Source organism: Crotalus tigris, unplaced genomic scaffold, assembly GCF_016545835.1.
Source record: "Crotalus tigris isolate CLP2741 ecotype Arizona unplaced genomic scaffold, ASM1654583v1 scf7180000017947.1575755, whole genome shotgun sequence".
Lineage (NCBI taxonomy): Eukaryota > Metazoa > Chordata > Lepidosauria > Squamata > Viperidae > Crotalus > Crotalus tigris.
Genome location: NW_024096739.1, coordinates 614,185 through 636,724, shown reverse-complemented (window position 1 = coordinate 636,724; position 22,540 = coordinate 614,185). Strand labels below are relative to the sequence as shown.

General features: G+C 39.7%; 1 protein-coding gene across 2 annotated transcripts in view; it reads left to right on the top strand.

Annotated features, from left to right (window-relative positions):
• The first annotated feature begins 2,955 nt into the window (after positions 1–2,955).
• Positions 2,956–22,540, top strand: part of LOC120308776 (ubiquitin-conjugating enzyme E2 variant 1) — a 101,947-nt gene continuing 82,362 nt past the window's right edge. The window contains exons 1-2 of one of the 2 annotated variants that reach the window (XM_039345254.1): positions 2,956–3,498; positions 12,214–12,333. In XM_039345254.1, the coding sequence (XP_039201188.1) occupies positions 3,141–3,498; positions 12,214–12,333 (478 nt within the window). In that variant the 5' untranslated portion in view covers positions 2,956–3,140. The remainder of the gene's footprint in view (positions 3,499–12,213; positions 12,334–22,540) is intronic. The other variant, XM_039345257.1, reaches the window with a different exon arrangement.

Genomic DNA, 22,540 nt, shown 5'->3' with positions numbered 1-22,540 from the left:
CACAGCTTAATTAGGGCTACCATATCTGGGCTACAAACCTCCCAACACTCAGCAAATGGTAAGGATATTGTCATGACTGAATGAGAAGATATTGGAAAGGATAAACTTACTAGCAGTGGTAACTCAATCAAGCCTTTTTTTAGGTCACTGCCCTCTGCCTGTGTTGGACTTCATTTCCTCTTATAGGTAGCCCTCATTTAACAACCACTTGTTCGCAACTGTTCAAAGTTATGATGGTGCAGGATGAAACTTATGATCCATCCTCATAGTTGTGACTGTTATAGCCTCCCTGTCAACTGTCCATTGGTGGATCCAGAAAAAGAAACTCCTGAGACGTTGTTTTACCAAGAGTATAAACCATATTGGTACAGATGAAGCGAAACCAGCTCTGGGTTTCCCATGCAAAAGCTAGCATAGTTAATCTCTCTCTTCCCTGTGGGCCACCCACAGTCCATTATGTCCACCAATCACTTCTGTTCAATTTGTAATGGGAAACCAGCGAGCCATGCTAGTCCACCTGCTCAATGTGTCCTTGGGTTGGGCACTCTCTCTTGGGAAGAGATGATACTCAGATGCAAGTGCATACCACTCTCGCATTCATCCCCCCTCCTCCCTTTTCTTTTGTCAAGCTGCGAGGGAAACAGAATATAGATGAAAGTGCAAATCAGTCTTGACAATCCCATAGCATCACATGATCACAATCCAAGCGCTTGGCAACTTGCTTGTCATCACAACGAAGTGTCCCCCAGACAAATGATTTCCATTTGCAACCTTCACTGCTCCCTTTTGACAAGCCAAGAGAATGGGGAAGCCAGCAGGAAGTCGCAAGAAGTGATCATGTGACATCATGCCTAACAATGTAGGACTCATTTAATAACTGCAACTGGAATTGCCGCAAGTGACATTGTAAGTCAATGCGGTTGTGTGACATCATTCTTTATGACTCTGTTGCTTAGCAATGGAGTTGCTGGTCCCAATTGCCATTGTTAAGCAAGGACTACCTTCATCTCCCAGCTGGGAATTAATGGAATTCTGTGCCTCTCAGAAGCAATAGGTAGGGAAGGCAGCGCTATCCAGAACTACTAATAATACGGGAAAGTTGTGTTTTTGTGTTATTTGCCTGTAGTTCTTTGAAAATGAGGATTTAGTACTTCTTGTCAAATATCTGGCTCTCTCTGATGAATGAAGGTTTTGGCCAAAGAAAATGGATTAAATATAGGCCCTATTTGATTTATTTATATATTAATTTGTTCAATACAATTTAGAAGCCACCTCACTCCACACAACTTTTGGCAGCTTACACTTTAAAAGCAGGAACTATCAGAAAAACAAAAAGATCTTTTTTGCAATTGTGGTCAGACTGGTTTTACACTGTGCATATTTGGTTTTAGTTTAGTGCCTCAATTTGACCACTGTGATTTATAAATCATGGTTTATACAGGTAGTCCTCGACTGACCGTTCAGTTACAACAGCACTGAAAAGTGACTTATGATCATTTTTCATACAGCTGTTGCAGCATCCCCATGGTCATGTGATCAAGATTCAGATACTTGGCAACTGACTCATATTTATGAGCGTTGCAGTGCCTGGGTCCCATGATAACCTTTTGCGAATATCTGAGCCCAAAATTTCTACTGTTAAGTGAAACATTTGTTAAATGAGTTTTGGCCCATTTTACGACCTTTCTTGCCAGAGTTGTTAATTGAATCAGAGCAGTCATTAAGTTACACAGTTGTAAAATGAATCACGCTTCTCCATTGACTTTGCTAGTTGGAAGGTCAGAAAAGGTAGTCACATGACCCCAGGACACTGCAAAAGTCATAAATATGAGTCAGTTGCAAAACATCTCAATTTTGATCATGTGACCATGGAGATGCTGCAACAGTCATAAGTGAAAAATGGTCATAAGTCACTTGTTTCAGTGCCATTGTAACTTCGAACAGTCACTAAAAAATTGTTGTAAGTTGAAGACTACCTGTAGTAGCTGCCCAGAGTCCCTTGGTTGAGTTGGCTGGCTATAGAAATTGAATAAATAAATAAATCCAGAAATAATTACTCTGTTTTTTCTTCCCAGTCTAATTTCAAAGCATTTGGTTGATCTTGGCTGATTTCAGTTAAGATTAGAACTGGGTTGGAGGCCAGCAGGAAATGTCAGGGCTGAGGAATTGAAAACACCAGCATTTCCTTACCACTGTTAAAATGACTCCTGGATGTATCCTGAGATCATCAGGAATTGAACTCGACTCAAGCCAGATTGCTTTTATCCATCTTTTCAAAAATCAAGTGAGGCTCCTGATCATCACAAGCAGCCCCTTCTGCTGTAACTAATGTACCTTGTGTCCCAAGTTCAAATCCCGTCTAAATTCTAAATATCACTCAACAGCTGGAGGCTCATTGCACCCTCAGGGTTGTTAAGGATGGAATTGGGAGCAAATTACTGAAACAACCTTGAGCTCAAAAAGGTAAAGGAGGAAAGTTCAAATAGGACATTTTTACAGAAACAAAAATTACCGATGCGTAATTATTATATTTTACGAAATGCAATCGCACTCAGGTTTTTGTTTTATGATTTCATTATTTTACAGTTACCGTAGTGGATTTTACTGCTGTTGTGAGCCGCCCACAGTTGGCGCTTAAGATCGGCGGCCACAGACATCTACTAAATAGAGAAATAAAAATAAACTTCATTCAACCCCAGAGAAGGCACACTCCAAAGTAACGTTTGCAGTTTTTTCTACACCTCCGTGCAAAATGAAATCGAAAGCAGGGCTGGCTACCCGGGCAACGCCTTCAGATTTTCCATCCCGTGTTTGCACGGCTTCGCTCTGAAGCCCAGCACACACGCCAGGGTCTAACGCGCTCGCCGCCGAGCACGAGCCACCCACGCGGAATCCACGGCCGGGCCCTGGTCCTACGCAACCCGCTTAGCGTCGCGGAAGAACCAGGGAGGCGGAACCGATGGCCTACGGTTCGGGAGTTCGCCCCAGTGGCTGGAACCCTATTGGCTGAAGCGAGCGCGCGCGGATTGGCCGGCTCCTTGCCGGAGGGGCGTGACTCGCCTGACGCCTCGTTCGGCTGGACGGAGGGGCGGCGAGGGGGGTGAGTGCAGGCTGGCTGGCCGCGGGCGGTTTGCATCGCGATGTTGCTCTCGCCGCCGCCGCCCTCGTCCCTGCCCTGCGGGCGGGCGGCAGGCGGCTCCCCTGGCCTTGGGGCGCGAGCGGCAGGGCCGGAGCTCCAGGAGGAGGCTGCTCCCCGAGAGCTTCCCGACGAAGAAGGGGAGCGAGGCCGCGCCGGAACTATGCCCGAGTGCGCCCCGCTTCTGGTGGCTGGAGCCGGCTGCGAGTCGGCGAGGGCGTCGTCCGAGACGGAGGCCGCTGCGTCAACTGCCCAGGAAGAAGGAGAAGCAAAAGCAGCCGCCGCCACCACGGAAGATTCCTGTCCCCGGTGGGGAGCCCAGCACGCGGGAGCCCGGGAGCTGGCTGAACTGTATTCCCCCGGTAAGGAGGGATGCGGGACTTGGGGGCGGGGGAGACTTTCAAAGGGTCCCTCGCCTGTCCCGGCGAGCCCTGGATTGTGATGCGAGACTGTAACGAAGGTGGCCCGGTTCGTCCGTCTCGCTCATCCTTCTCTGCCTCTCCCGGGATTATTGCGCACTTGAGCGGCGCCTTGAAGCACAGTGTCCGGGCAGGTCGTCGGAATGAGCCTTCTAGGTGGCCCGTCTGAACCTGCAAGTTGGGTGGGGTTAGTTTTTAAAGCGGTGGGATGAGCCGTCTGGCTTGTTCACATGCTTTAAAAAGTGGCGCTGAGTAGCTGATGGCGGATGTTAGGAGCCCTTCCACGTTTCCGGATCAGATTCAGTAAATCTGGAGAGTTGTCTCTGTAATTCGGTTCACGCTGCTTTAGCCGCAAGCTTCGGCCCTGGGCCAAGCACTGAATCCAGGCTTAAAAGAGACATATAAGAGTATAGGACATAAAATAAATCTGGGCGTCATCTAGAGTTTGTGTCTTCTTGTTTTAACCTGTTTGTTCAGGTATTTCAGAATTGCACTGGTTTAAGGGTGTACAGATAGTATTTCTTTTTTGTAGTCCGTAATGGATGTGCACACAAAGTGGTTCTTATAAAATTTAAAAAAACTCAAAATACTTGGAGGAGCTTGGTTGGTCTTCACTTTCCTATTTAGAGGTATGCTTAATGCATCCTGGGTTTCCCGTTATGAATGTAATAAGTGGAATGTTATGTAGGTTGGGCCCTATTACTACTTTGAATGGAAATTGCTGGGAAATTTCAAGGGAGTAGTCAAAAACATACCACAAAGTGGAAATCTGCCTTCATGCTGATGTCAAAAAAACCCTTAATGATCTGACTGGGAGTCAAACTCTCTTTAAGGAAGTTTTCACTTTAAGATCTAAAGCAATAGAAACTGTGGGATAGATGCTCACATTGGCAAAATGAACATTAACTTTATTTCAAACAGTTTTTGTGGGCTGCAGAAAGCTGCAAATTTTATTCAAATGTTATGCCATTTATATTCACGTTTTATTCAAATGTTATGCATTTATATTCAAGTTTTATGCATTTTTTTTATTCAGCTTAAGCCTTTGCATAGTACACTGTACCTTTCAAGGCTAATTGTGTAACTCAAATCATTTCTCTTTTGATGAGCAGTTAAGGCATCAGGCTAGAAACAGAAGATTGTGAGCTCTAGTCCCACTTTAGGCATAAAGCCAGCTGGGTGATCTTGGGTTAATCTTTTTCAAACCTAGAAAACAATGGCAAACCACTTCCGAAAAACTTTGCCAAGCAAACCACAGGGACTTATCTAGGCCGTCTGCAAATATCGGACATGCATGGAAGGGGAAAAAAAAATTTCTTAAGTAAATAAAATATATTTTTCTTCCTTCTCCCATCCCAAAAAAAATTTCCTTGATGATTGTGGCATAACTATAATCTGTGCTGTATACTGTGGGATTTTATTTAGTACTATTTTGACTCCTGAGGATTATGTGGACAGATGGATACAATTTTGAAAGTGGTTTGCCAGTATCTTCTTTCTAAGGTTGAGAGAAAATAGCTCAAAATCATTGAACTATTATGCCAGTTCTTGTTTTAAACCAGCATCTTTAACCATTAGGCCAAACCAGCTCTTTTATATAGTTTTTCTGGGCTATGTAAAGTATACTATACATATTTGATATCAGTTTAGCATGAGAAAAATAGGAGCACGTGGGTAGTCTTTCTTCTGAAAAATTATTGGTTTAAAATTCTCTGTCAGCACAACAATCTTAATCATTTCCTCACTGAAACAAAAGGCAGTGGAAGTTCTGGATGAGGGAATGAAATAAAAGAAAAAGATTGAGGATGTGCTCAAAAAGGGCTTAAAATTGGAGAAAGGCTTTTTGACTGTATTTGTTTTAGTATATATTTTAAGTGGAACTATTCATCACTGGGTACAGACTAAAGTAATATTTTCAGTTCAGCTTTCTTTTGTCAATATGGCCTTCTCATCTTTTTTAAATCCTTGATTTTAAATATTATGAATATAACAACCAGATTACCTTTTTAAAAGACTTTCCAAAGTGATAGAATCTGAACATTTTCATAGATTACTAAAGTGGCTTTTATAAAATTTATGAATAAATGAATAAAATGTATTATTTATCTGAACATTCATAACTCTCTACTCTCTTAAGGCGGACTATATATGCAATCTGATAAATAATCTGACCCAGCCATAATCACTGTGCCTGACTGGATGCTTTTTCTTATCAGTTACAGAGCCAGTTTGCTGGGCTAGAAACTGCACAGCTGTAATTAGGTTCTAGTAATGCTTTCGGCATGAAATCAACTGGATGACTCTGGGCCAGTCAATTTTTCTCAGCCCAATTCACCTCACAGAGTCAATGTGAGGAAACTAGGTGGAAGGGGTATATACACCACCTTGACTTAACAAAAATGATAAATAATGAATGATCATTAATTGGAGTCAGTATCCTCCAGATATTTTGAACTATAATTCTCAATAGGGCCAGTCTTCATAAACCAATACTTGAAATTGAGATACAGAAACTCTAGAAAGCATATATTTATCACATTTGTAAGGTCATCCAACTCCACAGCAACTCTAAGTAGCACACAATATTAAAAACAAAGCAACAATATTTTCCAAAGCGCCTGAAGGCTGGACAAGAAGCAACAGATGGAAACTAATCAAGGATAGAAGCAGCCTAGAGCTAAAGAGAAACTTCCTGATAGTTAGAACAAGTAACCAGTGGAACAACCTGCCTCCAGAAGCGGTGAATGCTCCAACACTGGAAGTTTTTAAGAAGAGACTGGACAGCCATTTGTCCGAAATGGTATAGGGTTTCCTGCCTGAGCAGGGGGTTGGACTAGATGACCTCCAAGGTCCTTTCCAACTTTTTTATTATTAATAATAATAATAATAATAATAATAATAATAAAAGAAAAAAATAGTAAACACTCAAAAAAGAATAAAACCAACATCTCAATCATCCATCATTCCCACAAGGAGCCATTCATCCAATCTAACTAAATGTTTGGGATATATGCCAGGTTTTAAGGACCTGTTTAAAGAAGGCTAAAGTAGAAGCAGGGTAAATCTATGGGGTGATGTTGTCCAGAGAGTTGTCCTTGGTTCAGATTATATAACTGGGTCACAAAAATTAACCTTTGGGGGAGTTATCAGTAAGTGGCATAATATATAGTAGGCTAATAGTAGCTAATAATAATAAACATGCATGTTCAAAATCGTGCTTGGATCCATTCAAAGGTTGATTTCTTCCTTTTATCCTTTCCAAGGGCTTGAATAAGCATTTTAAGATAATTAAGATTTGGCAGGCATGTAATATAGAAATTTGGAAAATTTCAGAGATAGCCTTTACTGTTCCCCATAGGACTTAAAAATAGAAAGCTGAAAACAAAGATCAGATTGGTGGATGGGATTGGAATCAAGCAAGGATTATGAATCTTGTACTACAAGTCCTGTGATATGTAAAATGTGGCCCTTAGACCTCAAGTCTTTTCATTTGACATTTGACCTGACACCTAATACTATAAAAATGTTGGTCCTCTCCTTCATTCAGGATATAGCATGTGTTTCCTCTTGTAGCTACAGTTTCGTAGGTGTGTGTGTGTGATTTTTGGCTTACTTTTCTTGCTGCTTTGAAAGGTAACACCCTAGTCATTCTAGGCACCAATGAAGGAGGCTTATATATGCAAAGTATTAGTTGAACTGCTTGATTTAATGTGGTTTATCAGTTGCTTGTCTTAACTGGTAAATGTTCAGCGTCTGAGAAGCAATATTTCAAATTTGAACTTAATTTCAGTGTGTAAGACAATCTAACCTGTTTGCAGTTTATTCAGTTCAGAAATAGCACAGAAGCTCTTTGATGGATTGGCCACATGTTAGTCATAAAATATTGCAGAGCTTTCCAGTCATAAAGTTTGCTTTGGAATAAACATGTTTGGAGCAGAATCACATTTTAACTCTTAACATAGCCTTTCATGTCAATTTGACATTCTTAAAAAGTTTAAAATTCAATTCCATAATCCAGCATTGTCCCAGTAATTAAAGATTACTGGAAGTGGAAGTCTAACAATGGAAGTGGAAGTCTAACAGATGCATAAGGTGCTAGATTGAGAAGCTATAGTGGCATTTCTGGTGTTTTTGGTTGCTCTACAAACCGCTCTGGTGAAAAAGATAACGTATTTTACAGTTAATTGAAGATTCACTAAACTGCTTTGTCAAAAATATCCATTGGAACATTTTTGTTTTTATACAAAGAATTTTTGTTCTCTTACTTAAGGCTTCACATAATAATGATCACATGTAAACCCCATATTAAAATCTCTTATTATTGCTTGGCCTCTTGCAAATCCAAAGACAGATGTGTGAAGGAATCATTGGCAGTGGGACATTTTGGGAGGTTTGAAATATATTTCATTTTAATAGCTCTAAGCCAGGGGTGTCAAACTGCCGGCCTGTGGGCCGGTTTCATCATACTGAAGCCGCGCCTACCCCATTGCCGGCAATGGCAAAACCGGCCCGATACGTTGTGCAACATCACATGATGTCGCGAGTTTGACACCCCTGCTTTAAGCTACCATTGGCTTCATTGGCAATTCCCAAGTTCTAACATTACAATGTGAAAGAGAAGTATTGGTACTAACAGAAGAAAATATTTGTAGTTCAGTGTTCTACTGTGGGGTCCTTGGTGCTTCTCTGCTCTTGATTGTTTTCTTGCAGATGTTTCATTACACAACTATGTAACATCTTCAGTACTAGAAAGGAGTGGGATTTGCTCTCTGTTTATATACAGTGGCTTGCCTTATCAGTGTTGGTGGGAGTGTTTTCTTCTTGATAGTTCCTTGATTAAACTGTTTACTGTTTGATTGTTTGTCTGAGTTGGTAATTCCCTGACTGGGATATTGTTTACTGCTTAATTGTTGGTCTGGGTTAATAATCCCTGTTTATCTGGGTGTTGATTGCTGGTGGGGAGGTATCCTGATCTTTTACTTTCTTTTTAGCTTTTTTATTATCGTGAAGAAAATAATACTCCTAACAGTTAGGTAATGAAATGTCTGCAAGGAAACAACCAAACTCAGAGAGCACCAAGAATTCCAAAGAGGAACTATTGACTTACTTTCCCCATACTACCGGTATAGATCATTCTGTATTTCTTTGTCATGTCCCACTTTATTAGTATTTTTTTTTTATATCTGAATCCAAAATGTAATCTTTCCACATACAAAACTTATTCTAGATCATTCTTCTCCAGTTGGCTGGAAAATTCTGGAAATTGTAGGTCTCATATCATAGAATTATTAAGGTCAAGAAACACTGTTCTAGCTCCCTGATCAATATAACTGCTCACTTTTGTACTGTTTCTTAATCTTAACAGGATCCTTTTAGAAGATCCATACAACTTTCAAATTATGATCACATCATAAGTAATGTAAAAGCATTGTAATAGGTTAGCAATTTAATTTGGAATTTCTAATTACCCCAAAATGCTATTTAATTTGTCATTTCTGCAGGAAAGTGCCCGCAAGGTCAGGATTTTCTGTGGGCGGTGTTGGGCCTATAATTGATATTTTTCTAAGCAGTCAGTTTAAGTTAAGAGAGCCAGTTTGGTCCAGTGATTAAGGTACCAGGCTAGAAATCAGAGCATGAGTTCTAGTCCCACCCTAAGACATTAAGCCAGCTGGGTGTCCTTGGGCCAGTTACTCTTTCTCAGCCCATGCTACCTCACAGGGCTGTTATTGTGGGGAAAATGGAAGGAAGAGTATTAGATATGCTTGCTGCTTTGAGTCATTTGTATAAAAATAATAAAAGATATTTAAATAAATAAATAGGTTTTCTAAGTTCTCTTTGTCCCCTACCTCTGCTCTCAGAATTGTTTTAATTGTATCTATTGTCTTTGCAACCTGTATAATCTTGCTTAATGTTTGGCATTACATTGCATCACAGGTTACATATGTGGATCAATTTGACCCAGAAACAATCCTGTATCCATTCGCTAATCTATGAATCATTAATACTTTTATGCACGTGGCGGCAAAAAGTCTGAAGGATTCCCAGAATTTTATAAAGATATATCTTACTTTAATCCTGATCAAATGATAAGTCAGCTTTTCAGAGTAGTATGTGGCCTTGAGGTGAAGGCGCTCGCCTCCCACTTGGAAGGTTGAGAGTTCAATTCTAGGCAGCGGCAGATGTTTCTCTATCAGGGCGCAATGAGAAAATATCTGCTGCGAACTCTGTGTAGGTGTCAGGAAGGGCACCCAGCCAGTAAATGCTCAGCTCCATTCAGTCGTCCCAACTCTGTCCCAAATAAAGGAATTAAAAAGTCGTAAAATGGAAAAAAATCAACTTTATATTCCTTCCTTTTGCTTCTAATAATGGTTATATTACACGAGGCTCATCGCTGGTCTATCTGGCCACAGTGTAATCTCTGTTCCTTCGGAGATCTCTAATTTGCCATTTCTTACTCAGAAGTCCTGAATGCATTAATCTAATTAGGTTCCATTGGCTCCATGTCGCTCAAATTGATGAAAAGTGGTCTTGATTTTTAATTTGTCAGGATGAAAAGAAGTTTTAGGTACACATTCAAAAACATTTTTTGTGTAGGGACATGGCAGTAATGCTGTTAGAATAGCAAGTATAATCATTTTTTCATATTGTGTCAGTGAGAAAAAGTCTCTTTCATTACAGGATAATTGACAAACTGCCAATGAGCTAAATCCTTCAAGGCAAGGGAGTTGCAACTTTTTGTAGCTACAAACTACTGTTGCTTCTTTCAGCAAAATTTTCTGGATGGTCATTAATTACTGCAGTAACTTAGTTTACAAGTATTAATATAAGTCAGAATGTTCTTTTATCTGTGGCTGGGACTTAAGGCTTGCTTATTGACCTCTTTGATCTGAAGGCCAAAGCAATAAACAACTGATAACAGATCATATCCAGCTACCCCAATAGTTGATGCTTAAATGCATCTATTTGAATAATTTATATATGAGTTGGAGTTGTTTATGAGAAGAGCGTAAATCCTTAAACCTGAAGTGTTAATACTTTGCATTTCAATTTTTATTTACAAAAGAGGGCTAGTATAAGCCTTCTTGCTTGACCTGGTATTTTTTCAGCTTTGGCATATCCATGACATGTGATATCTGAACCACTAAAACAGAATATAATGTAATCCTGAACTGTGTTTTTTCTAAAAGTTTGAAAAGTCTCATCCATGGCAAAATATTTTATCAAGCACTCCCATAATTCTTCATTTTAAATCATGATTTATGACTTAGCGTGTTATGCAAGCCCTGTTGATTTATTCAATAAGTCATAGTTAAATGAATGTTTGCTTAATATGTACAGAACTAGTGTTTGACTTGAAATGGCAGGGTTACTTTCACAAGGAGATTGAGCATAGTTTCCTTTGGGAGGTAAAATGTAAGTGCCCTGATGTTTTGAACATCTTAATTGTTCCTTGTGGACTTTAACATTTAGCTGTTCTGATTAGGGTGCGATTGCTTCTCCGCAAAATGTTAACTTTGATGTCATTAATGCTGAATTAGAATAATAATAATTCACATATATGTTAAAAAACATATTGTCAAGCTAGTAATCTATGTTTTGTTCAACATAAGACAGCTACCGTATGTGGGTTCCACAACCTTCTTCCACAAACTCACTACTTTTGAACTTCCTTTTTCCATCTGAGACAACACAGTCAGCATACTGCAGGATGTAGGCAGAAGAACTATGTGTACCCCTCCCTGGGATAAGGTTAGCATTTATGCTTGCTGGAGCTGTTGTGTCTTTTTATAGTTTCCCTGCTGCTATGCAAGGAGAATTCAGAATTATGGGAGTGCTTGATAAAATATTTTGATCACACAGAAGCCAGACTGATGTAAGTGGTGAGATCATTCCTCCATTTCATTAATCCAACTTTTAAAAAAATGGTATTTTTAATTATTCAAGTAAAACATAATGTGCCAGTATAATATTTCAAATACGGAAACAATAAAATGTTCATATAAATTCAAAATAAATAAATTCAAAATATTTTTTTCAGAAATAAAATACTATCTACTATCTACAACTCTTAATGGCAGACACCTCCATGAAAAAGTGCCTGCCAGCTCCTTCTACCAGAAATTAGGCTTAAATCCCTATTTAAGCAGTCAGCAGGAAATATTTTAGGTCAGCAAGAGAAGTTGTGTACAGGTAGTCTTTGATTTATGACTGGTCATTTAGCAACCAATAGACTTTAAGACAGATTTCGCCCAAAGCTACTTATGAACCAGTTTCAAAGTTGCAGACACTGCAGTGTCCTGTGGTCATTACGACCAATCTCAGGGAAGCTGTAGCAGCCCCCAACCTGTCCTACCTCCCCAGTCCCCCCCTTCACTGGGTCTCCACTGGCCTTGGGCCTGTTTCCCACCCTACTGGGTCCCTTAGCCACAACGAGAGAAGGGGAGAGAGTCACTAAGCAAAGTGATTGTGGACTTGCTTCCCTTAGCAACTGACTTGCAACCATAATGGACAGATTCCATTATGGTCTTATATTTAGGACTACCTGTATCTGCTTTTTCAAGACTTTCATATTATGTGTTGGTTAATATGTCACTATTTTAATACGAATAAAGCAAAAAGCACCCTGCTTTAACTTACCTTTTTTTTTTTAAAAAACAGGGAAAAGGCTGCAGGAATGGATTAGTGTCATCTTATGTTTCTCCTTGATGTCTTTCAACTTCTACAAACTTCTCTTTTGCCTGAGACTGGAGCATGCCTTCTCAATTATTGTTGGTATATGTAAGTACGCATTAGTTTTTATGTAGGTTGCTCTACTTTGAGAGTAATTTTGATGCTTATCTCTATGTGATTCTTTTACCAATTTATATTCTGAATTGTTGTATCCTTTCTCTTGACATAAGCAGCAGGTTAAAAATGGATAAAACATTAATCAAAAGTGCCCTAATTAGAAAAGGCATGATATTTGAAAACATAAAGTAAAAGCAGTATGATCCAGTACATGGATTTTGCCCCCAGAGTATCTCTAGGAGAAATGACACATTAAAGCTAAGTCACCCTACATAAAGAAATGAAAAATGGAAGTTGAAGGTTTGTTGATCTAATACAGTGGTTCTCAACCTTTCTAATGCCGCGACCCCATAATACAGTTCCCCATGTTGTGGTGACCCCCAACTACTTATACATCACTGGGTGCCAGGGGCGTGGCCAAAGAAAAGGGGGAAAAATGGCAGACAGCCTTGTTTGGCGACCCCCGTGAAATGGTCGTTCGACCCCAAATGGGGTCCCGACCCACAGGTTGAAAACCACTGATCTAATACATGGTATTTCTTCCACACCCTTCAATAATAGTTTCAGAGTAATGTACTAAATTTTGTAAATACCTTATAATCATTGGTAGCCACTCATAAATGTTTGTATGTAAGTTGGGATCTCAAGTCTATTTGTTACTCAGAGTGATTATTTTTTTTTCTTTTGAGGGCAATGAAAGGTGTCCCACCCTTTCTCTTTAATTTGAAACTAAGGTGAAGACAATGGGTTGTTCTGTAGACCTAGGCAAGGAGATCTAGATTTGCTCCGAATAAGAGTTTTGTATTATAGAAGCAACACAATTCTTATGAAAGAACAAAGATGATGTAGTTTGCTTTAAAGTTGACCTGAAGCTTCTTCCTAGTTATAATTTGCCAAAGCCAAGATTAGCTTTGAGAAGGATATGCAAGTTTAAGAAAGTCTAGTCTTCTGTGATCTGATTGTTATTTAACTTTATTTTAACTATTTAACTTTATTTAAACTATTTGTATATCTTAGAGTTGAATAAGTTGAACAAAGAAATAGGAAAAAAAATCTTACTTTATGTTGAAATATAAAACGTCTGTATCTGAACGCTTGCCCTACAAACCTGGTTTATCATTACCTTATTTCGGTTCTTTCTGATCAAACTATTGATTATATGATGTTGTCATTCCAAGATGGATTATTACTTTCAGAGAAATGCTGCATCAGCTCTATGCTGAATCATTTGCTTGTGTGCATGCAGTCCATTCATCTCAAATCAAGTCACCGATCAACAGCATTTGGTATCTGGTCTTGTCTGGCTTAAAGTGGTTCTTTAGATTATCCTATTCTGTCTAGCTCAAACATAAATAAAAAAGAGGATTTTTGTTGAGATGAGTTTTTGGAACTCACATATTAAAGCAGGGGTCCCCAATCCCCGGCCTGCAGCCTGCTAGCAGGCCATGACCGATTGGGAACCAGACCACACAAGTGGTGGGCGACCATGCAAAACCTTCCCCTCTACCTCCCCCCCTCCCCCACTGTGCCACTACTAGTCCACAGAACCAGAAAGGTTGCTGTGTTAAAGGATTTACAAATTACTTAATTGCTCAGAAGTACAAATGATTGCTAAAATAAACATGCATACTTTTAAAAATATAAATAGCTGCTAGTGAAATGTGGAAAGCAAGAAAGAAAAATTAACCGGTTTTAAATATATATTTATTGAAATGTTTCATATAATAATAATCAAAAGGAGAAAAAAAAACAAGGAAAAAGAAAAAGAGCAACTTTAAGAAATGTAAAGATTATATCTGAGCTTCCTTTCAACAGATAATTATATTCTTATTGTCGCTTTTCCTTTTTAGGAATTTTCCAACTCTTTTCGTCTCTTTAGTTATCAATTCATTTTTTTTTTCTTCTTTCAGCAAAAAGTCCATATAACCTACCACTTTTTCAAAAAAGTTGGTGTTATTTGTTCTCTGAACAAACAGATCAGTTTGCCATTTTGGCAACATTTTCAAAATTCATTCCTGCATCGTGGGAATTTCATTATTTTTCCATTGTTATACATAAAATAATCTTTGTGCAGATACCATACTACGAATCTTTTCAAATTCATTGTCTATAAGTCTCATTTCAGAGGAATTTTAGTCCTTATAATCCTTTGAATCATTATATGAATTCATACCCAGAATTTCTTAGCTTTCTCACAAGTCCACCATGCATGATACAATGTCTCTTCATGCTTTTCATGTTTCTAGCACTGGTTTGAAATATTTTAATTTGTTTTTGATAATTTTCCTGGTATCATTTACCAATGATGTATTATTTTACAGATTTTTTTCTCTTAAATTATGACACAGTTTGAATTTAATAAGTGTTATCTGCATTCGGCCTCAAGCATGTATCTTTATATTATATATCAAATTTAGCAGTCCATTTTGTCATGTTATCTTTAACCTGTTCTGTTTCAAATCTTAACATTTATACATTTTGCTGTTATATATTCATCATTTGTACTTGCAGATAGTCCTCGACTTACAACCATAATTCAGCCCAAAATTTTTGTTGCTAAGTAAAACATTTGTTAAGTGAACTTTGCCCCATTTTGTGCCACAGTTGTTAAGTAAATCACTGCATTGTTAAGTTAGTAACATGGTTGTTAAGTGAATCCGGCTTCCCCATTGACTTTGCTTGTCAGAAGGGCACAAAGGATAATCACGTGACCCTGGGGCACTGCAACCATCATAAATACATGCCAGTTGCCAAGGTTCTTGATCACATAACCGCGGGGTTGCCACAGTGGTCATAAGTGTGAAAAACGATCATAAGTCACTTTTTTCAGTGCCGTTGTAAATTTGAACTATCACTAAATGAACTGTTGTAAGTCGAGGACTACCTGTATTAACCATTTCTCTGTCTGCTGTCTTTCTTCTATAAAATGCTTCTTGTGTTGAAATCAGTAAAAGTATCTTCAGACACAACCTGGATTTATATTTCCATATTCTCAATATAGCACTCCCACATAGTGATTTTTAAAAATTGACATTAACTTGTAACTTTGTCATATCATTAAACCCATGCCATTCCAAACCTCAAGTTATGATTTCCAGTTCAAACAGTCTTGTTATTTCTCAACAGAACCCATTGCTTCATCCAAACCAAATAATAGCTGCAAAGCACAGTTTAAGATTAGGTTGTCCTAACCCTTCCCTTTCTTTTGCATTTTGAGAGTTTTATATTTAACCCTTGGGTTCTTACCCTGCTGTACAAAACTGGATAAATCTTTTTGCCATTATTTAAAAGATGCATCAGTTTTCAAATCTGATATTGTTCAAAATAGAGACATTCTAGATTCTTCTTTATTACAAAAAAAAAATCTATCAATGTTAGTTGCAAAATTTCCCAATTTAATAAATCTCATGCTACGAGCGTTCTGAAATAGCATAAAGGTCACATTAGACATGAACACAGATATTTTGCTTTTTTCTCAGTTTGAAAATCAGCCTTTTGCATCCGTTCATTTTGATATTCCATTCTCATAGTTTTGCTAACGTTTTAGTTCTCTATTTCAGGGCTTTTCAACCTTTTCACCCATTGTATCACTTTTAGGATATGGTAATATCCGAGTTCCACCAGTCGCCTAGCAAGGTGTCAAAAACTTGATGACAAAAAAAAAGGAAAAAAGTGATAAAGTATAGGTAGTCCTCGACTTACAACAGTTCGCTTAGTGACTGTTCAAAGTTACAATGGCACTGAAAAAAGTGCCCCCAAAGCCACAGCTGAGCAAGACACCTGCCTGCCCACACGGCAGCGCTTTTCCTCCTGTCCAAGGCTTTCATTGTTGTGAGCGTTTCTGTTGAGGATTGGCAGCGGGGGTGGGGTGGGGGGTGTTTGTTTTTTATTTCCCCCCCCCCCGTCTGCTGGGTGGTTGCAGCAGGTTTTGGTCACTTCACATGACCCTGCAACACTGTGACCGTCATAAATATGAATCGGTTGCCAAGCATCTGAATGTAAATCACAAGACCCTGGAGATGTTGCAACATTCCAGCTGATCGACGCTTCTTCTGGGCTCAGCAGAAGCACCAGGATCAGCGCCGAGCTCCAGCTGGAGTCTGGCGTTGATCCTGGCACTTCCACTGAGCCCTGACAGTCCCGAAGAAGCGCCGATCTGCTGGAAAGCAGCACTGATCCTGGCGCTTCCGCTCAGCCCTGCAGCTCCAGCCGTCTCTCGCTCAGGCTTGTGCAGTGTGGCCAACGGTTCAGCTCATTCCCCTCCCCCGCTATCACTTTTCTAGGATGATTGCATACCACCTGCCAGGTGCCAATGTACCACAGGTGGTACCCGTATCACTGGTTGAAAAGCCCTGCGTCTATTTCTTCAAATGGAAGAGATAATATATCTCACAAAGAGGACAAAAAATGGTTAATGGTGAATTGAGTAAACCTTATGAAATACAAAAAGTAACAAGACAGGATTGTCCACTTTTACACCGTTCATTTTTGCTTTGAAAGTTCTTACTAGAAATGTTAAGGCAAGATGAAAAAATTACTGGGTGAAAGTGAAAAAGGAGATATAACTTCAGAGCATTTGAAGAAATTTGATTTTAGTAGTTGAAAATTCCTTGGAGGGAATAGATATATTAATGGAAAAACTGAAAGAATTTGTTAGCTAGAGTTAGCCAGATTTAAAATGAAGAAAAATTATCCTCATCTACCATTGTTGCAATAAAATGGCAAAAATTAACAATTTCAAAGAAGCCACCACTTGCATTTCAAAGGTTATATTGAAATGAAGCTGTAGTAAATATGCATCTACCTAAGCTCCTGAGATGGGCTGTTACTCATGTCACTTCATACAGTGGTAGACTTTGTAATGGCAGAATTTTATTTTCTTCCTTGTACAAGAATAAATTGTAAATACTTCAGAGAAACCATAGTTCAATGGATAAGGTGCTCTCTTCAGGTTCTTATAACAAAATGTTATATCTACATTCATTTTCAATACTTCATTGATTTTGAGAAAATATATAATTAAAGTCTTCTTGCACTACACAGTCTTTCAATTCAAATGGAGCGTATATTTTAGTTGTTGTGTTGAATCTAATGCTTAGTACAAATAAGAACCATAGAATCAATTTTTATAGATTGATATAGTGTCAGACAATTTCCTAGCAACTCTTGAAGGCAATGGGATGAAATCTTTCATGCTTATAAAAAAGTGCAAGAAAAATCAAAAGTTGAAGAAAAATAGAAAAGAAAAAAGATATAAAAGAAGTGGTTTCCGATATTCTACACCAGGGGTCCCCAACCCCCAGTCCGTGGACCAGTACTTGGCCGCGGCATGCCAGCAATTGGTCCGCGCAAACAAGCAAGGCCCACTGTGCAGGGTGCAAGCAGCACACAAAACGATGCCCCCTCCGGTCTGCAGAAAAACCTCTCTCCACATAATCAGTCCCTGGTGCCCAAAAGGTTGGGGACCTCTGTTCTACACAGTAGAATAGAATAGGAATGGGAATAGGAATAGAACTTTATTGTCACTTTAAATGAACACTAATCAGCATACATTAAAATGAGATTTTGTTGCATACAGGTCTCAAAAGGGTCACCACCTTCAATATACAGTGCATAAACATGACAAAATAATGAAAATAAATAAATAAAGCATATTTCATCAAGTTTTTGATAAGTTGCTAAGCACTGGTGGTACTCGAATATTGTCATGTCCTAAAAGTGGTACAATCTGTGAAAAGGTTGAAAAGCTGAAAAAAAAGGGGGGGCAAGATTTTGGGGTTTACTGGTTAGATTCATTTGTTGTTGTAGAAATAGCTAGTTTATACTATTATAGAAAAGTAAAAAGTGTCCTACCCAGAGCCTCTGGCAGCTTAAATAATAAACCTGAGAAGCGCTCAGAAGGCAGTCCCTTTCCCAGCTCCTTCCTTCCTTCCTTCCTTCCTTCCTTCCTTCCTTCCTTCCTTCCTTCCTTCCTTCCTTCCTTCCTTCCTTCCTTCCTTCCTTCCTTCCTTCCTCTGTGCTCAGGAAGGGATGACAGGAGGGGGAGAGATTGCCAGCACTGCCAGTGGCCATGCTGCCGCCAGCTGTAGCTATCCAACGCAGGCAGTGGCGGTCTCGGTGAAAGGGAAGCCTGGTGGCTGCAAGCCTAGGTCAGCAAGCAGGCATGGCGCTGATCTACTGGTGGGGGCTATCAAAGCTGGAACATGCTCAGCCTTAGATCTACGGGGAGCCCTGGAGCCAGCGAGCCCCCCCCACCATTTCTGGCCCGCACAGAGAAGGTGGTGAGCTCTGGCATCCTGGGGGAAAAGGAAGCACTTCTCCTTCTTTCTCAGTAGTCAGCAGGGATGCTGGGCACTTGCTGCCTACTCTTCGCGTGCCCACGGGGCAGGGGCATCCCCGCACTGGCCCTTTTCCGCCAAAACTTCCTTTTATATCCGCTCCTCTCTCCCCCCTCTCTTCTCTTCAGGGCACTTCCAGCTTCTGGAAGCGCCGATCAACTGGAGCCCGGCGCTGATCCTGGGACTTCTGCCAAGCCCCCGATAGCCCTGCAGCTTCAGCTGTCTCTCCCTCAGACTTGTGTGGCACTGCCGCCACTCCAGCTCATTTCTCTGCCCCCCCCCGCTACTTCTCTAGAATGGTTGCGTACCACCTGCCAGGTGCCAAAGTACCACCGGTGGTTCGCGTATCACCAATTGAAAAGCCCTGGCAGAGGGGACAAAAATGTTACAGAATCGGACAGTCCTGCTAGAAATACTTTGAAACCTCCTCCCAGAGGGGAGTAACAGAAACAGACTGTGAAATGGATGTATGGGGTCTTTAACAATCCTTTGAGCTCTAAGCACATAGCGCTTAAAAGCAGCATCCTGAATAATGGGAAGTGGACTTTCTATCATCTTCTCAACTGTCTTTACCACTCTCTATATGGGCCTTCTATCTGAGGCACTGCTACCACCCAATCAAACGGTGATGCAGTTATAAGTACAAATATATTTTAACTTCTCTCTAAAAGTTACATCATATCACTCTTCTTTCTATAATCCATCCTGTTCATCAAAACCTTAGAACACAAATTCATTATCAGTACAAAGTTGTATCTTAAATTCTGACTTACTTTGTTTCATACAGTAAGGGTTTGGGGAATATTTGTTTCCAAATAGGGCTGTGACTCCCATTTAGGACTCATCTTGGCATGTTTCTTGGCCGCGTCTCTCTTTCTTTTTGACTCATCATGCAAGAATAGGGGCAGCTAGGAAACACAGATTCTTGGAGAGGGAAAGCATCCATGGGAGAAACTGCCTCCCATTCATATTCTTTTTCCAGCATAAATGAGAGTCTGTCAGGAATTTTGGCAGAGGACCTATGCAGTAGAAGAATGATGGAGGTAAGGGTGAAAGCTGGTGATAACTGTTCTAGAAATCTTGCTAGATGGGATTTTCTATTGTAAAAAGTTATAGAGTTGATATAAGTAGCCCTTGACTTACAACATTTGTTTAGCGACCATTCAAAGTTATAACACCACTGAAAAAAGTGACTTAAGACCATTTTTCAGTTATGACTTTTCTCCAGCATTCCCATGATCATGTGATCAAAATTCAGATGCTTGGCTATGCTGGCTCAGGAATTCTGGGAGTTGAAGTCTATGAGTCATAAAAGAGCTGAGGTTGCCTACCCCTGGCGTAGAGCTTCTGTTTTTAGAGACCCATGATGTTGCAACACGTTCCAAGCAGGCTTGACTAAAGCAGAGGCTTAATCTGGAAGAGGATTTAGAAAGGAGGAGATGCCTTGTTTAGAACAAGGCATCTTCCTGTAACTTTGTCCCCTGTTAAGCTTTTATGAGCGTGGTGGTCTCATTCCTGACATAGCTACTGGCTGATAACATAGCTGTTACCATCTCCAGTTCTATAAGCTGAATATGTCATCTGTCTCTTCCCAGTTTGGGTGCAACTTTTTCCAGCCAAGTGCTGCCAAAATAAATTGGACTATAGCTTGGGTGATCCCCAGTTTTATTTTCCTGTCTCCCTTCAGAGATTGACGGTAGCTTTGACATACGTCTGTAATGTTTTCTAACTTAGCACTTAAACATTTCCACCGGTGTTAGCAGACAACAGGAATCTAGAGTCTTGTACTTCAGGTGTAGTTCTCAGAACTAATTGGTGAGAGTATGGCTCTGACCCTGCCAAATTGTGTCATAATTGCATTCTGGCATCCTGGGTCTGTTGATTGCTGTTTAAGTTTGCTAATATCTGATTGCAGGCTTTCGTAGTTACCTGTATTGCCCTGCAGAAAGCTTATTAGAGTGGATTCCCAGATTCTCCAGCACAGGAGATGGAGAATCCACCAATGGGTTAGCTCTGTCTTCCTGCCCATTTTAGCCCAGGACAGGCATGGCAAGTTTGGCTGACTAATGGGCAGGAAGACAGAGCTAACCCATTGGTGGATTCTCCATCTCCTTTCTGAGAAGAGGCGTTCAGGTAAGACAACGCCCCTTTTGTAATCTCTTTCCATTTTTACATCACCCATCTACATGCAAGGCATTGACAAATAGTAACACATGAAACCATAAATCTAATCCTAACAATAAAAGAAGCATTCAGTATTACAGGCAGGGAAAACATCTGCTCTGATAAAACCATATTTGCAACCAATGTCATATGTCTTCTTTTTCAAGCACGTTTAGCTCTTTCCCATGAATCCCAATCCTGGTTTTGGAGCCCATGTTTACAGTTCGTTTTTTTACTTTTAGTCAATGCACTCAAAACAATTATGTGCTTTGTCCTTCAGAATCATTTTAGATTGAGGAAAAAAGTATTCAGACATCTTACTTGTCTGATATGATTCTGCAAGGAAATTATTTTGTGTATACTTGTATTTGTGCATTCCTTTGTTTTGATGGGGATCAGAGGGCCTGTAAAAGTTTGGTTCACAAGGTCTGCTTTAGATGCAATGGCCCCCTTAAATGGGAGGGGGGAGTTAACCATGCCTGCTGGGCTTTATAAGAAAACAGTTCAACTTGTGTTATTCATTTCTGCAGATGGCTAAAGAAAATGCTATACATAGTTGCAAGTAAGCTCTTATCTCCTTGCCTCTTTTCCTGATCTAAAGTTTTGCTAAATGGGGGATAATCATCTTTCTTTTGTAGCCTAAATGGAAGAGAAAACTATATTCAAAAACCATGTTTGGATTTTTTCATTTCTGAAAATGAAAAAAAAATCTAAAATCTTCCTTCATAACTACTGTATTAGGGCTAAGCTAAATGGATAATTAATTATGCGAAGGCATGAAATTATATATTCTCTGAGTAATGGAATTTGAAAATCTACCGATTGCTATGGATCTGTCAGCCTACAAGGAACTTTCCACTAACACCAGCTTCCTTTTTGGGATGAGTGGTACTTCTAGGAAGAGTAAGTTTCATAATGATTAGTTCAGGGGTGTCCAATTTTGGCAACTTTAAGACTTGTGGACTTCAGCTCCCAGAATTTCCAGCCAGCATGGGCAATTGAAGTCCACAAGTCTTAAAGTTACCAAGATTGGACACCCCTGGACTAGAGTATTTTATTTTAATAGTAATGTGTTTGTTGACCAATCTCAGAGGTTCTATTTAGTTTTCAAACTTTTAATAATAAAACAATACTACAATAAGAAGATGGTTGATGGCTACTTATAGCTTTTGAGCAATGATTATCTATAACTTGGCCTCCCCAAAAAATGATAAAAGGGCAGCCTGGTATCTTACACCAGCTGAAACAAGAGAAAGATTCCTTTCCACATTGTAATTAACCTTTATTTTGTGACCCTTCCTTTTTTTTTTTTTTTTAATGCTAGGGCTTTTTAATTTAAGGGATCTGCTTAAGCCCTTTGACTATTCTCTGATCAAAATCTGACAAATTGTGCTCTTAAAGCAAAGAGTTGCATTACTATGCGAATATTTGGGCTGGATCACCGAGTATAGAGGCTCATTTTTATTAGCTGCTTGGGGGAACACATGAGCTCCAGCCCTCTGATTATAGAGACTGTTAATGGTTGCTGGAGAATTCTGGAAATTGAAGTCCACTCTTCTTCAGGTTGCCAAGATTGTGAAACACTGCTGCATAGTTCAAAAATGAACATAGTGCTGCTTTGTTTTTGAAGGTAATTTCAAGCTTTCATTGGTAAGAGACTCTATTATATTGTATGTATACACAGTAAAGGCCCGATA